Source organism: Tubulanus polymorphus, chromosome 1 (assembly GCF_964204645.1).
Source record: "Tubulanus polymorphus chromosome 1, tnTubPoly1.2, whole genome shotgun sequence".
NCBI lineage: Eukaryota > Metazoa > Nemertea > Palaeonemertea > Tubulaniformes > Tubulanidae > Tubulanus > Tubulanus polymorphus.
Genome location: NC_134025.1, coordinates 16,055,637 through 16,073,380, shown reverse-complemented (window position 1 = coordinate 16,073,380; position 17,744 = coordinate 16,055,637). Strand labels below are relative to the sequence as shown.

At 33.5% G+C, this 17,744-nt stretch overlaps 2 protein-coding genes across 14 annotated transcripts in view; both read left to right on the top strand.

Annotated features, from left to right (window-relative positions):
* LOC141915498 (uncharacterized) overlaps positions 1 to 17,744 on the top strand; it is a 473,311-nt gene that overhangs the window by 243,058 nt on the left and 212,509 nt on the right. For all 13 annotated transcript variants that reach the window (XR_012620964.1, XR_012620965.1, XM_074807054.1 and 10 more), the window contains one exon: positions 2,553 to 2,606. Coding sequence is in view for 11 of the 13 variants with exons in the window: in XM_074807054.1 (XP_074663155.1) it covers positions 2,553 to 2,606 (54 nt within the window). In the remaining 2 variants the exon portion in view is untranslated. The remainder of the gene's footprint in view (positions 1 to 2,552; positions 2,607 to 17,744) is intronic.
* Positions 2,925 to 12,504, top strand: LOC141915147 (uncharacterized). Its single transcript, XM_074806562.1, has 5 exons — positions 2,925 to 2,948; positions 3,295 to 3,320; positions 11,951 to 12,027; positions 12,119 to 12,179; positions 12,327 to 12,504. Exons 1-5 carry the CDS (start codon positions 2,925 to 2,927, stop codon positions 12,502 to 12,504), a joined length of 366 nt encoding a protein of 121 aa, XP_074662663.1.

The window sequence follows — 17,744 nt, the reverse complement described above, 5'->3', positions numbered from 1 at the left end:
GGTAAATCAGTCATTTGACCTTCTTTATGTTAGAAGGCGAAGATGGAAGGTACTTACGTTGTTTTTGTTAAGTGTTGTGGCGGTACAGAGGTAAGCGGCAGAACACATATTGTATTTGTTGACGTGCTTGTAGTAGTCCTACCGATAACTGTTATTGATTTCGAATTTGAAACCGTGGTGTTGTCTCTTTTACACATCTGAAGTAGTGATGCAACGGTTTTCCTTTGTTTTGGTTTCGGACTCCCCGCTATGATATCTTCGCATTTTCGACGCCCCGGCATGATTTTATTAGCTATTAACAGAGTACCAGCTAGTTCACCGTCTAGACATCGTTTGTTTTCGTGAATTAGCTGATAGAGCAATGATAGACCCACAATTCTCCGCGGTTCCGGTCGGTGCCCGTTTTGATTAGGTTCGAATCCCACCTCAATGACTACTTGTAAAATTATCCAACACCGCAATTTGAACGTAATTTTTTTAGTTTTTTTTTTCAATACCGCCTTCTGTTTTTTATGTCATGTATTTAATTATCTGTTTAATCGAAAAAACTTCATATCACAGACGTTATTTACAGTTGCGTTGTCAGTGCTCGCAAAAACACTGCGCATCCCGGGATTACCTCCCGTCGACGTCGCGTGAGCAGTGCGCAGATATTGTTTACAATTTTTGCGCCCATGAGCATTTTTTTTCTGCTCATGTACGCAGAGATTGTTTACAGTTTTTGCGCATGCGCAAAAGTACGCGCAGCTTTCAAAAACGACGACATTTCATAGCTCCAGTACGGGTAGACCTTTCAAGCTACCCGAGAAACGACCTCCTATCCCCCGCGGCGAACACTTACTCCGAATATAAGCCTGAGTCCAGCTTACGGATGAGAGTGTGTCATATACTTGTATTTAGTAAATTTCTTGTGGATTTTGGTAAAGATCGGTATGTACTGTAGGAAAAATTGAATGAAGCTCGCAGCTAAATCAAGTAATAAATTCTTTTATTTTGATACCTCGTCGACACAACAGCTTTTCTCCGACGGATAATAATATGTCATATACAGGTATTTAGTAAATATCCCGTGGATTTGGAATAGCTTGCTATGTACTGTAGGAAAAATAGAAAAGTGATGCATGGTTGAAGCACTACAGCTTTTCTCTGCTGAATCTGTTCGGCCTGTTTAGTTTAGGCCCACGACTCACCAGGACTTAAATGATTTATCGTTGTAAATATCCGGTAAATTTGGTTTAGGAAAATAGAATATTGTTAAACTAACTGTTTGAAGCCCGCGGGCAAATCACTGGGAGTAATAAATTTATTTATACTTGATTTGATTCTCCTGGCGAGGAAAACTCGCAGCAGATCCCCGGAACGACGACATAAAGACACACGTTGATTATCTATCTTTACAGCTCAATAGTGCTTACAATATTTATAATATTCAGAGTAGTAAATATCATGTGGATCGGTAAAGTGTACCGATGAAGAAAATGGGTAATTGTTAAAATTACTGTTTGAAGACCGCGACTGAATGTGAAAGCTTGCGGCAATAAATTTGTTTATTTACGCTTGAATTGATAATCGAAGTGAGGGCCAGCCTGTGGATGATTTCGGGATGACAACTCTAAAAAACATGTCGCCTCATTGAATGGGGCTCAATTTTTGATGTTTACGGCCTGACAGTGCTTTTGTAACGTTGATTCATCAAAATTCCCATGCAGTTTCTGTAGATCGAAGTGAGCTAAATGAAATAGAACGGATTGTATCGGAAACTGCGCTAAAGAAAGAAAGCCTTTGCAGTTTTGACGTCAATTGTCAAATGATAATAATAAACACGAGAATATCAATAGGGTTTTTTGTGATGTAACAGAAAACCCTAATAATCATGCAAATATCAATAGGGTTTTCTGTGAAGAAACAAAAAGCCCTAATAATCACGTGTATCTCAATAGGAGATAAATCTGTGAAGATACAGAAAACCCTAATTTAGGAAATTTGAAACCGTATAAAGGGAAAATTCATCGGGATTATTAAATTCGTAAACTTTAAAATAAAACACGAATTACCTCATCCAAATTAAGCGAGTTCTACTGCATATGGAGAATCGTGTAGTTCTGTGACTGAATATACGATGAGGCAAGAATATACACAATATCTAGAATAGACATATTAATTATGTTTATCGAATGATTATGTTTATCGAAGATATTTATTAGGTAAAAAAGAATATAAATTCCCTTGTGCTCAGTCATCAATCTAGACCAGCTAGGGTGTAATATATTTTATGGCTGTCGAATGTTTTGCTGTACCGTCACATTATTCGTCACAGCTTTGAAATCATTGTAAAGTAGACCTGAAGTCTGTCAATTGAAATGAATGAATACAAATAAAGTCTATAGGCAGAAAAAAGAGTTAATTTAGTTGATCCATTAATGGTTAGACCGAGTTGACAGGACATATGCTCATTTGGATGGGACATTAATGTCATAAACGTGATATGAAGTTTGTCAGTTGTTTTATGAAATATTGCAGGATTTTATCAAATTTTTAAACTTTGCTTTCAGCGATTCAAGAATGGCGCCAGAAGATTCCTAGGGACAGTATTACAAAGTTCTAGGGTAAGTACAAATGTTTATTCCCTTTAAATCTAACATTTGTGATTAGTCTTAGCTAAAAGTCTGATGGATATATTACTGAAAAAGGGAGGTATTTTACCAGCACTATGTACTGCCAAACACTTGGACCAACTCATCCGTTAAAACCCTCTATTGACCCACGTAGCTAATTTGCTATACCAATCTGGGGGGCTCAAAAATGAGGAAGAAGATGATAACATCCTCTATTTACCATTGTAGCAAATTTAGTACATTTAACTTAGTTCATTCATGTGCCAACAGGTAGCAGCACCTCACAGTGATTATTTTTGCTCGATTCACATGGACAACAATATCATTTCAGCAGTAAATTCAAAATGGAAATTTTTGAAGTCCCTTTATGCATAAATACGTCATAATACAGACCTATGTATGCCTATTACTTGTACAACAACTAGGTATCTCAAAAGAATGCCAAAGTCAAGTATTCCGTGATTGAAGTTTCTTGTTGCAAATGTATTAAATGTATTATTACATTGGTAAAAAGCCGAACCCATTTGTCTGAAAAATATTTGTACAGTTTATGAGGTTTGTTGGCTTTCTTACTTTGGTACTTGAAACTAATATATATTCCTATTAGTTTCAAGTACCATTCTAGTTTGTAATAGTTATCAATTTAGGTTGAATTAAAAATGTTAGAGTGCATTTTCAGACACTGGTAGGTGAGGGTCTAATCTAGTAAGTGCATTTAGTAAATTTTAAATTAAATTTATTAAAAGTGATAGTTCGAATAAAATAAGAATAAAAGTAGGTAATGAACAACAAAGATTTCTAGTAAAAAAACCTTTAGCTAAACTGTTTGCAATTTAATTCACCCAACAAAAACATTCGAAGCAACTAAAGAAACAATTTATAATTCTAGTATATTAAATATTTTACCATTAGAAAATGTTAAACAATTTGGAACACAAATAAATTATAATTTAGCTGAATGTGATTTTAAACCTTGTATTTAAACCTTGTACAATTAAATAATTTTAAATTAGAAGTAAGAAATCATAATGGTTATTTAATTGATTTAAATAATTTTCCTGTAATATATGAACTAGTTATAAGATGTAAAGAGTAATTTTTTTTAATCTATGAATATGAATATAACAGTAGGACCGAGTATATGTTTTGGATTTGAATTTAAAGGCCGAGGAGCAGTATAAAAGCCCAATCAATGTCAAAGATGGCAGTACCCATGAAGCCATAGTGCAGTGGAGAGCTCCAACGGTTGAAACTGGAATTCTCCTATTTTCTCTGTCAGTTATCCGTTTTGGATCCTCCTTTTTGTCAGACATATGTATTAATGTGTAATATATTCATTTCTGCAGTCAAAAATGTATGTGTTTTAGGCCCTCCTCTTCGAGAAATAAAGCTTTTTAACTGGCATTTCCTTCTAAATTTGAATCTTTGAATGACATAGAGGGAGGAGTTATCCAGTGAATTAGTGTAGCTCACAGAGCACAGTAACAGTAATATGATGCCTATAGTCATCAGTATACATAAACAAAACATAGCCTCATTCATAGTACCAAAATTTGGCAACATCAAAACTTTGTCTATGGTCAATGGATCAGTCTGAAATTTCGTACACTTTTTTAGCTATCTACCATCAATGTTGTGTCCAAATTTCATCGAAATCGGATAAAAATAAATGATTTTCAAAAGAATGTTTTAATGTCTCTTAAATCTTTAATCTTGGCCCTATCTCTACAAAAAATTATCACTAGCATCAGATTTTCATTCCCACTATAACTAGATTAGTTAAAATTAGTTTGGAACTTGTTATGAAAACTTGTACGAATATGTCAAATTTAACTGTGTGTGACCTGCAGTTAATGTTGTGAGCCATCCTTGCTCACTCTAAACATAATAAACAAGACACTGTAGTTAGTGGGACGGCCGATCTCAAGTGTTTGCCACTCGGTTAACTAGCATCCATACTCCTTGGCCTTTAAACATGAGAAAGAAATGAAATTTGATATTAATGATGTAATAACACATATTAGAAATATTGCATTTTTTAATGAAACAACATTTGATTATGAAACAACAATGAATAAAGAAACTTATAATGTAGAAAAGGTTACTGATTTAATTATTCAACATGGCAGATTGTGTATCGACATATTGATTTCGAGCTCCGGTTTCTGAAAAGCATCTTACGTATTCGTGTGTTTATTATCAGCCAGATCAAAATGTTAAATCGCGAAAAATCTGTTAAATTCCACTTGAGCCAGTTTTCAAGTGGCAAACTTTCGCATTTGGATGTTATTAACGCCATTATAAAAAAAATAGATGTAAGTAAAATTATGTCAATTCAGATCAAAAATTCTGACTGTATTATCACAACTGTGGACTCGGAAACTTGAGATAAATTGGTAAAAGATTACCTAGATATCGATGGAAATTTCGTGAAACTGTCTGATGTTGATAAACAGCTGTATAACATTAAAGTAGTAGACACGCCAATTGAAATGGGCGATCACATAATTGCCTTGTTTATTTCTAAATTTGGGGATTATGTAAGCAACTTGATCAAGAAAACTATTATCAAAGGCACCAATTTATATACTGGCACACGATTTCTACAGCTTTCCAGCATAAAACAACCAATCCCATATTTTACGAAAATTGGGAATTTCAATGTTAGAATATACTGCGATGGGATATGTCAGTTGTGTTTACAGAATGATCATAAATCAGCTGACAGTTCACTGAGAGTCAATAGACCGGAACGCCTGAGTGTCACTCTCCCGGTCACGTCCAACGGAATTGTCCTAAACTAAACCAGCCGAGCAATGATCAGCCATAGCGTGGATTCGGAATCAGAAACTACCTCAATCGGGAATAGCTTTCCCGACAACAAAATTATAGTTCTCGGTGTTTCGAATGCTCGCAACCTAGTATTTCCAGACGCCCGCGTAGTCCAACAGCCAGGTGCTACGGCGGAAAATATTGATAAACTGCTTGAAAAGAAACGAGAAATCACTGATATCTGACGTCATTGTGCACTTAGGCACAAATGACGTAAACCGGCACCGAACTGACTGTGATACAGTCAAAATAGATATAAAGTCTATTCATAACGAGTTGACGTGCGGCTTTTTGACCACAGGGGTATCAGTTTACAGTAGTGAACTGTGTTGCAGGGGTGCATGCTGAGCCAGTTAAGTGGCTTGTTGCTATGGTTTTGTACACAAATTCAGCAAGAGTGAATAACTAGCAAGATTTCACAAGACATGCAGTCTTAGGAATATAGAAGAATTTAAGTTTATCTTGTTGTTTTATACACTCTTATTGAATGTTGACGTAGAGTTGATGGATGGCAAGGCCTGGCAGTGATCCAGATAAAATAGTTGCAGTTGTTAGAAAGGAGAGGATTTTTCGAGGATTTTGCTCATTTCACAGAATATTCAACGAAAGAAGATATATCTGGGTTTAACACATGTCAAGTCACATATTTTTGTAACATATTTTCACAGAGCTCTAGGCATTTAGACAACTGATATTTTCGTGGTTTTCACTCATAGAGAAATGGCACTATATTATATCTAGATAATAAGATGGCACAGATTGAACTCCAATCTATCCAGTCACTCTCTTTTGCGGATGCATCCATATTATATAGTTTGAATCTGATTCAGACGAAGAATCATCGCTGGTATTTATAATGAATTCGTCAACCAAATCATTTGCATTTTAAACTGACTTGTGTAATATTAAAGAACCGAGTGGTTGGAGATGCAAGTTATGTGTGTGTGTAGTTATGCACTCTTGGTGGACGCTGGGCTGCAGTGGGTCAGCACATCTGTGATGGATCATTTGTGTAGCAGCTATCTGACAGCTCACAGCAGTAGCTGCTCTTTGATGTGGAGAAAAAGCCGCACGTCAACTCGTTGTGAACAGACTCTACCTTCAGCTTTATCGAAAGTTAAGGATCAGTTTGAAAATGCCTGCGTCTACGTATCAAGCATCATCCCTAAAAAGGCACTCCGGGGGCTGTAACCAGGTACGGGCCAAGTACGGTTAACACATACTGCAATAAACTATGTGATAAACAAAAATATGTATTCATTGATAATGATGTTATTCTACAACCTTCCGGCGGTGTCCGCGATCGCTATTATTTGATGAGTGATAAAAGCGGTATACATTTGAATGATCAAGGAAAATCGGCATTAGTGCAACAGTTTACCAATGCTAATAAGGCCAGTAACTTATCCGCAGCCGAAGAACCTCCATTCACACCGGTTACTGCTAGTTCCAACAAATTACAACAAGCTATCTTTGTTTATAACTTCGTATATGCAAAACTTCCTACAGTTTTCTCCAATTACTGGCAACTCGGTCATCACATTCACAATCGCAACACCCAGACGATGGATAATTTACGACCGCCAAATTATAGAACTAATTCTAGACAATTCACAGTAAAGATTTCTGGACCTCTTCTCTGGAATACTAACCCTAAACGGATTCGTAATTCTACTAGTTTATCTGTATTTCAACGTAAATATTTAGTATCGTGATTATGTATTTTGAACTACCATGTTGTATTTCTATGTTTGAATGCATTTACTGATGCAGTGTGCATGTGTGTATACGTGTGGTGCTTGTAGTGTGCATGTGTAAGAGTGAATTTGTATGAATGTTAATGTTTTTCTTTTGGGGTGGCACAGCTCTGATAGATCCTTGTGATCTCTCTGTGTAGTCCACATTTTCTTGTTACATTTTTTCACTGTATATTATATAATATCAATCATGTAATAATGTAACAACCAAATGATAAATAAGTACTACTATACTATACTATACAATACTATACTATTAGAAATTCTTTAAGATTTTATGAATTAGATCAAGATTTTATCATCGATTAAAAGAATAATAACTGAAATATATAAAAATGAAACTAATAATATTATAAATGTTGAAATAATTATAACTAAGATAACTAAATATTTTGAAGAAGGTGATTTTTTGGTTTACCTTTGTCAGCGATATGATGTTGGCATCGAGCCAATTCATATAAAATCGCGGTACGTTTTTTTATGTGAGCATTTGTTTCATTGGTTCTCAGCTTCAACGACGTATAATCGATGCGATTGATTACATGGTGAACCTCCGTCGATGACATGATCAACTGAGTAAAAATTCTACAAAAACTGTTTTTGGCGGGAAAATTCTTAGCTCTCGCGTATTAAATTGCAATGACCTCGATTGGGGGGCGTAGTCTCTACGAGCGAATGGGATTGGCTGTTTTGGGGATATACGGGGAATTCCGGCGCTACTAAAATAATTATGGGAAAGCCATAGAATGGCGTACGTTTCATTGTACTAGGTGCCGAATACATGCCGATTTCAAATGCTCATTGCTGGTGAGGATGTAATCATTTCACTCATCTGCCATAGGAATTTTTTCATTTTAATACCTGGTGATTGTTTTGATTGACATTGAGGTGTAAGCGAGTATTCACTTACACGAGGCCTCCACATGCGCGCGGAGTGCTACACGACACACACACAAGCTCGTACAGTAAACTACTAAGGGTGATGCTGTAACGCGTGCACGTTTGACATGAAAATAGGCTGAATAATCGTAGCAGAAGATGAGCGCTGTGTTTTCTGTTCGATCGAATTTGTAATAAATTGTAATTTCTTGTGACCTGAAAATACTAAGCGGCAAACTGTAAGGTCTGTCGAGGTCTGAATATTGTAGTTGTAAATTCCAGGAATTAAAACGATCTATTTGCTGATTTCTTCTGTACCGGTATTTTAGCTTCCGTGGCCAACATTGGAAGAGGTTTCCAAAACCCAATATTCAGCCACCCTCTGATATCAGGGATGAAAATCTTCCGCGTATCCGCGGATTTCCGCGGACAAGGGCCCATTTTTATCATTCTTGAGATCAGTGCAAATCCGTTGAGAAATGGGGGGGGGGGGGGGGGGTGGTGGACATCGGTAGCGATTACATAGGCCTACCGAACCGAACCGTAAAAGCATTCTATTTTTATATCGCTACGATGTACGATCAGATTGTGTATGTAAAAAAATCAATAATATAACGTGAAAACTATGAGAATCTTTATCCTATTAGCAATGGACTGCGCCGGCGTTGAAATAAGAATTCCCGAGTACCGACTGCTAGCGCCACTGTGTTCGCTTGCCTTAACATATCGTGCCTCAGTACGGATTGCTAGCGCCACTGCGTTCCGTACGGCGATCGCTTTTCAATTAGGAATAATATATCGTCAGTGAATTATTAAATGTTTTCCAGTAGGTTATATAGTGTAAAGGTAAATTCATAATGTTTCAAAATTTCCGCGGATTTCAATACCTCCTGTTTTCATCCCTGTGATATGTGAAATCATATGAATTTAAGGCCATCCCAAAATAATGGTCTGTTTGCCGTAACCCGACCAACCCGACCAACCCGACTCTGGGATTCATTGAAATAAATTATATTTTTGATAAAAACGGCCGACCGACTATGAGCTACGTATGTTTAAATTCTAGTGTGCATCGTGTGAAAACATGCCTTGACATGTGGTCTAGTTTAAGTTTCCAGAAAACTGGCAGTGTTCCAATAAGCTGCCATTCATTCTAATAGTGACTATATTAAAGCTGGTAACGTAAAAGCTCGCACATATTCAATGTACTGTTTCATTTTTAACACTGAGATGACGCTCTGGACGAAGTTATAATTTCAGAATAATTCTTCAAATCTACGCTATTAGACAAATTTCCCGTGCGCAACATAGATGATTTTTTTGCGATATTGTTTCCATGTAAAAAAGCCCAAAGGGGAAAAATTTGTTTTTTTTTGCCCAAAAATTTTGCAAAAATAAATTTCTACCTACCTACCGACTCATCCTGAAAAGTTGAGTCGGTGTTGCGGCTAACAGACAATTATTTTGGGATGGCCTTATTTGAATATTTTTTCATATTGTGAAACATATTTTTTTTTAAATATAAAATAGTTTCCCTGCCGCGCCTACCTGTACCCTACAAAATTTTGGAAGTGGACCGCAAACAAATGTATATCTTTGGTCTTATTTGACCACAAAATAATTCTTTAAGAAAGATAAAATACAATATAAACTTGTGGAACTTTGAAGTCACGAATTAAAAAGATTTTTCAAGCAATGCCCTTACTCCAAACAACCTCTAGCTTTCAAGGTAAACCACTCTTTGCCCATGGGCAATTTATTTATAAATAAATAGTGATAATAAGTGGATAATAACTGGTTTATATAATGGAGCATTACTATCAGTGGGAACAGTTGGTGATTCAATATTATTGAAGAAAGTATTCAAAATGGGAAATATTAATGTTGATAGATTTGATATAAATGGTATTTTGTAATTAACATTAGCAGTTACTTTACCTAATTTAACTATTGATTATTTCGAAAAACAAAATATATTACTCCTATTGACAATTCCTGCAATTATAACTATAATAGGATCAGCAATTGTTAACACTTTAGCATTTACAGGTGGTGGATGTTTATTTAAGCATATTGATAAAAATGGATCATTATCAGAACAAAAAAGACATAACTTAGCATTAGAAAAATATAATAAAGCTGAGGAAGAATATAGAGAAAAAAAGACAAAATTATATGGTAATAAAGAATTATATAACCAGGAAATTTCACATAGTGATTTTCAATCAGTCGATGATGCTATGAGTTTATATAACGCAGTAACAAATAAAGAAAAATTACATCTATATAAACCTACAATATCGGATAAGTATACACCAAGTAATGAACGGAAGAGATATGAAATAATTTGGATTTTAGGTGGAACTGTTATTGTTATATTTGTGGCGGATAAATTTACAAATTAAATATATATTTTTTTGTTAAATAAATGGATGATAAAGTTGATAATATAGATATTATTCATGATATAAAAAAAATTAGAATTATAATTTTATTTGAGGAAACAAATATTAGAATTTGAAAGTGACTTAAAGATAAAAAAGAAAAAATATTTAAAATCTAAAATTATATATTATTTTATTATAAGTGGTTCAGTTACAATTAGTACAGTGATTACATTTTTAGCAATATTCTCACCATTAACACCTTTAGCTGTATCAATTGGTGTGCTAGGTTTAAGTTCAAGTGTATTAACTGATATTAGCTCAAAATTGAATGTAAAAATTATTAAAGAAAAAATTAAATCTAATATCAAAGAAATTAATAAATTAAAAATACTTTAGATTATATGATTAGTTTAAATGGTAATATAACAATTGAAGAACAAGATAAATTCTTAAAAGAATGAATTAATTATCAATTTTTTTATTATATAATTGGTAGATAGTTTTCCAAAAGCTTTCCATTTTAATAAATCAATTAAATATAATATTCCAGCAATAGATTTTAATAATAATATTACATATAAAGATTTAGTTTTAAATTCATTAATTAATTTTGATATTTATATTACTGAAACTAATAATTTTGATGTAAAGATGGAGAATATATTTCATGTATACTTAATTAATTTTAAAAAATTCAAAGAAGCAAAACAATGTTTATTAAAATCTAATATGAAGTATTGGCAGAACCAATTAAATTTTGCAGTTTATTGCGCAACAACAGTTTGTGGAATTAGTTGGAACAGGGAAGTGTGATGAGATGGAATACGGACGCTATTGTGCAGCTCTTGTCGAATGTGCGTTGTAATTGCCCTAAAGCCGATAACGGTTCGTCGGCGAGCGCTTTGTTACGTAACGCGCCGATAAGCGATAACCAGCGAGATCGGGAATCTCCGTAATAATTCAGTTGTTTCCGAATATCGGTTTTTCATCCCACAATAAACTTATATAAAAATTCCTCTGTAAACTGGTTAAACTCAACACCTGATTTCCCCTCATCAATTTTAGTCGATCAACTTGTATTCACAATTGTCTTAAATTTAAGTGTCCCCTAGTTTGTCTCTTAACTGCTTCTCTTTAATCTGTTTTAGCGTGTAACTGTTTCTACGTTAATTTTCCTTTAGTTAGTATCATCTCTGATTACTTGAATTAGTCTCTTTGTCTCTGGATTGTATATATCTCTCATAATTTCTGTATTATTCATTATTTCTGAAGATGACTATTAGGACATAGACGAAACGTTGAATAAACTACTAACATTTTTGGACTTTTTCGTTATCATTGTGGGATTCTCTCTACATCGCTTCAGACGGATATAGTGTTTTATCAATCGTGATATCGGTTCTTTCCACTGTATTAAAATGGCAACGGTTGTCAACGAAATTATAAATGATGACGATTTTGACGATCTATTCTTTGATAGTGACGAATTGGTTCAGATCGATACGGAAATATTACGGGAATCCTCTGGATCAGGATCAACTAATTCGGCCGATTCTAGTGAGTGTTATTCCTTTTGAATCAATGAAATATCGGAATAGTTTCCACCTAATTGCAGGCACTTTATTCTTTCCTTTTCTTTTTCATATAGGTACTTCTCAGGCTCAGCTGACCAGAGACTGCGATCTGAACACGAGAAAACACACATACAGGTATTTTTTAAAATTTATTTTTATAATCAATACAATCCTTTTAGGTTATAAAATAATAAACGAATACAGAAAATAATATATAAACATAATATAAAAAATCCAGATAAGTACATTTTAAAATAATAATCATTATTATTATCTTCGCAGGAACACTATATATTTGGAAAAGGCTATGACTGAAGTGATTAACCATCGAGTATTTAAATTCAGTTCAAATGGAATGGCAGCAGTACATTATGGAAAATCGATCGATAAAATTTTGACTACAAATACGTCGCCGTCCAGACTTGGAATTGACCAGTGGTTTACATGTCCATTGTTTTAATTTGATAGTCACAGGGACAGTTTTTTTAACGTTTTTGTTCTTACGCCATTTTTGTAATTTGACATGACACATATTACAGATATATATCGGGTACTGTTCAGTATCATCATCAAAATCAATGTTGAACAACTCCTTCACATGGCTTTTGAAATTATTTTTATCGATAGGACGACGATCCGGAGGTTTCGCATTTTTTCCACACAATCGACAAACATCCATGACTAAAAACAAGAAAAGGTTAATTAAATGAGATTGCTGATGCTATTTAGGCAACTTGGTTTATATGGGGGACAATAATTTGTAGGCCTAATGTAAGCGTTATTAAGTAACATTATTATGTAGTAAATACACATTTTAAAGATCATACTTCGTGTATATGTTTGTGTCGTAACATAGCAACATGACGTCAGAAACGAAAGCTGCGCGAGTCTGGGCCGAAATATTTGACATCTTCAAGGCCCAAATAACGCTAAACCCGGAATCGGAACGAACTAGCAAAAACATATGTTTAACACATAAAAACAGACTTTAATCACAATATAAATACTTAATGTTCCGATACCGGGTTTCGGAGATATAGAAGAATAAAAATACATACCTTTTTGGACAAATTTTACGAGAAATTGTTGAATTTCAACCGATTTTCTAAAGAAAAATATGTGTATACAGAGCCACTTCCACGTTGTTCAATGAGCTGCAGTGCGCATGCGTAGTATCGATCGCAGAACATTTATCGGGCTAAAACTATTGCGGGTTGTTCTGCGACCGAATCAAAGTTGATGTTGACTGGTGTTCAGCTGGTAACACACACTCGATAAGCGTAGCTTACTGCTGTTGCGGTAACCTTTGATGTACGGGCTGAATTGAATAGCCTACATCCGGCAATTAAAAGCGTCCGTATTCCATCTCATCACACTTCCCTGGTTGGAATGATCATTTAAATAACTCTAAATATAAATTAACTCTAAATAAATTAAGTTTATTTAGATATCATACTTATTTTCAAATAAGATTAATATTAAATGAATAAGAGTGTCCTTTACCAGGATCTAGATATTTTAAAGATTAAGATAATAATAAAGTTTTATAAAGTTTGTAATGAATTTGATATAAATATAAATAATTCTGATTTTCGAACAAAAATTAAAACAATAATCACTTCCTTGTCCTGAAAATATTTAATGATATTGCACACTTCCCATACCAGCTAATAGTTCTTATAATATATATATAATAATAAATTAGATTATGGTAGAATAGAAAACATGGATTTAAAAACATTAAATTTCAATGAATTACCGAAATATTACGATTATTCAAAACAAGAAAACAATAATGGTTGGGTTTATTTTATTTTAGAAAATAGTGAGGGTTTTACCAAGCCTGGTATACAACGAATAAATCAATCTATTAGAATATATTTGATTTGTATATTAGGATCACAGGTTGAAACAAGATCCCCAATAATTGGAAATGATAATACATCATTTGATACACAAAAACAATTCAAAGTATTATTTGAAGATTCTATTCATAATGATAGAAATAGATCTATTCCAGAAAATATTATAACATATCAAAATTATATAGATCAATCACATGTAAGATTAAATTATCGTATAGGTCCTAATTTATTAATTATTTCTGATGATTTAATATTAAAAATGGGAAATATAATTGGTTATAGTAATTTGATTAAAACTGCAACAATGAATATTTCATTTGGTTTAAATGATATAAATAAAAATATTATCACTTCTTCAAAACTAATGGAAAGGTGAAAAAATAAAAAAAATATTCAATCAACAGAAACTAAAACTAAGAATATTAAATCAAATAATGATTCTAAAATAAAAGATTACAATACATCAGAAATATTAAAACTGATTATATTCAACATGATATAATTAAAAGTAATGATAATAGTAAATCACATGAAAATACTAAATTAGCTATAACTTGTATAGGTATTATAATAGGAGGAATATTATATTTTAAATTTTAAATTTTATAAGATATAAATGGATGTAGAAGGTGGAGAAGATATTCCAATGGATACTTTTGATGAGTGGTATAAGTGATGAACCACAACCTGATTTTAATGAAACAAATATTGATAATGATGATGAAACGGCATGTTATTCTAATTTAAATAATGATAATGAATATCCTTTTAGTGGATATAGTGATTATAAAGAATATAAAGATGATATTGAAACAAATGAAAAATTAATAGATTATTTAAAAGCTCCCGATAGGAATGTAATTAAAACTAGAACAGAAAGAAAAGATTTAATTAATAGATTAGAAAAAACTGAAAATCTTATATTGAAAAAACATTTATTAATCATAAAAAATAGTGTAACAAATACAGTTATTGAAGAAATATTACCAAAAGATGGAACATATAACATTGAACCAGAAGATGTTACAGTACAAATCGAGAAGATGATCCATTTTTCAATAGTAATCTAGAATTTAACTAGAAAGAATCTTTCTATCTGGTTTTCAAGTATATACTACACAATGTTGGTCAACCAGTACGGTGTTTTTTAATGCAAATTAGTATTCTTTAAAGTTCATCTGCATATTGATACAAACGTTTTTTTCGTCACGATGACCCTAGGCGTATGCATATTTGATTTAAGTTCAAATATTTTTAAAGGAATCTTTTTCTATCAATAGATTATCCTTTATCTAAATATTAACGGCTTCGTTGATTTTGATGAGCTACACGTGTTACTAAAACAATGGCTCCGCAGTAAATATTACAAACTACGCCGCGCATTTTCAGCACAGTACAAGATGCTATTAGATTAATCTTTCTCATCTTTCTCTGAATCTTAGTAAGAGTAAATCGGATGACGACAACTCATTTCATTTAGTCCTTAACTTTTGAAGTGAGGATCGGAAACTGTATTACACATGATATATGATGAACCTGTTTTCAGAACAAAAATTTTAGATGCTTACACGCGTGAGAAGTTCTGGTTCTTCTGTCCTGATTGGTCAGTATGATAAAAATGAAAAAACCTTCGATGAGACCCAGGCTCACCAAGTTTGTACCGTATCTTATCGGGTAACTCATAGTTTTTGTTGTTTTACATCATTCAAGGGATGTATTACAATTATGAATTTGTTCAGACAAAAGGCCCATAAACAATTTTTCGAAGATTTCATTCTCGTTAAAAGTCAGTTATCAAAAGTTCACACTCACCAAAACTGAGTCCTTTTTTATATTTTTTTTTCTTGTTTAATTTTCAATGAAATCATTTATAGCCCGCTTGGAACTAAAGTCCCAGCGGGCTATTGCGTTCACTTTTCGTCCGTCGTCCGTCCATTCGTCCGTCCGTAGACGGAATCCAGTTATTTTGGGAAGTTTTGAAGACGCTTCAAGGTAATGTCTTGATATTTGGTTTATACATCTACTCTAGACACATCTTCAGTCCAAAAACTGGCCCTGTCAGATTCAAGATGGCCGACTGAAAGCCATTGTTGTTCGCCAAAATCAGCACTTTATACACATCTTCAGAGTTTTCGAGGGAAATTTTGAAGACGCTTTAATCAATTACCATGATCCGTTGTATATACCGTAAAAAACGGCGTATAAGTCGAGTTTTTATCCTTGATTTTACCACTAAATTATTGACCTCGACTTATACGCCGAGTACAGTTTTCTCAAGTATTTTCCGGTCACAAGAAATATTGATTCTACCGGACAAAATAGACAGTGTTCATCCACTGCTATAACAGTTTGAGTAATTATTCATGATAAATAAAGTTATTTAATGAAAAAATCTTCTTTCATTTTGACACAGCTTCATTTAAAACGATGTATTCATATATGCGCGCTCATAGCAGCGCTTAATACATTAGGCTATATATAGCGTGTGACTTACACTAATATATCACTGTATGGTAGTGTATTATACCTGAGTGTGTGTGTAACAGTTTATTGATTAACACACAGCAGCAATCACAAGGCGCACATCGTTATCAAAACAAACTATTCAATATAATGATATAAGTAATTATTCTTCTAAGAGAAGGGACTCGACTTATAAGCCGGATATATGTTAAAATCATGAAATGTAGGTCTAAATATCGACCTCGACTTCTACGCTGCGTAGACTTTTATTCGCCAAGGGCCCATCAGCACGAGGAAAAATTGGGTTGATTGGACTCGAGATGGCTGTCCTGTGAGCTTTTATGTGCCCAAAAAAGTCAATTTTGGCCTGAATTATGAGTCCTGTAGCTTCCTAATGGTTTGCCATTTTTCATTGCAATTTGTGATGGGTATTCTTTGGAAAGGGATCTCTTATACCCGAGACAGGTATATTTGATCAGGCAATTATGACGCAATTGGCGGCCACAGTACTCATTCGTAGGTAAAAAAAAGTTTTTCTACATTATATTGATACATAAGAAAATTTTGTTACCACAATCAATTGGAAAGTTGTAGCTCATGACATCGTCTATGATCGTGGTGAGTTTCAAAGTCATTGGTTTTTGTATATGGCCACAAGGGGCGTTGAACAATGCAATAACTTAGTATTTCTATATTATATTCGTACCTTTGCATATTTTGCTACTATAATCAATTGGAATGTTGTAGCTCATGACATGGTCTATAATCGTAGTGAGTTTCAAGGTCATTGATTTTTGCATATGGCCACAAGGGGTGTTGAACAATGCAATAACTTAGTATTTCTTTATTATATTCATACCTGTGCATATTTTGTTACCACAATCAATTGGATAGTTGTAGCTTATGACATGTTCTATAATTATGGTGAGTTTCAAGGTCATTGGGCTTTGCATATGATCACCAGGGGGCATTGAATAGTAGGCATATTTTGTTACCACAATCAATTACAAAATTGTAACTGCTGACATGTTCTCTGACATGTGCTATGATTATGGTGATTTTCAAGGTAATTGGGGCGTGTAATATTGAAATTGTTAGATTGTTGAGCATCTGAAACCACTTCCCAAGTGGGCATGGTGTCCCTGGACCCCCAGTTTACATACCGGTAGCCTACGTGACAGAGTTTTCTACTTTACACCAGTTTGGTGAGCCACTGGACCATTCATCCTTTATATATATATATATATATATATATATATATATATATATATATATATATATATATATATATATATATATATATATATATATATATATATATATATCATTTGGAATTAGAGGGCACTTGACCTTTAATGTGTTCATTACTAAG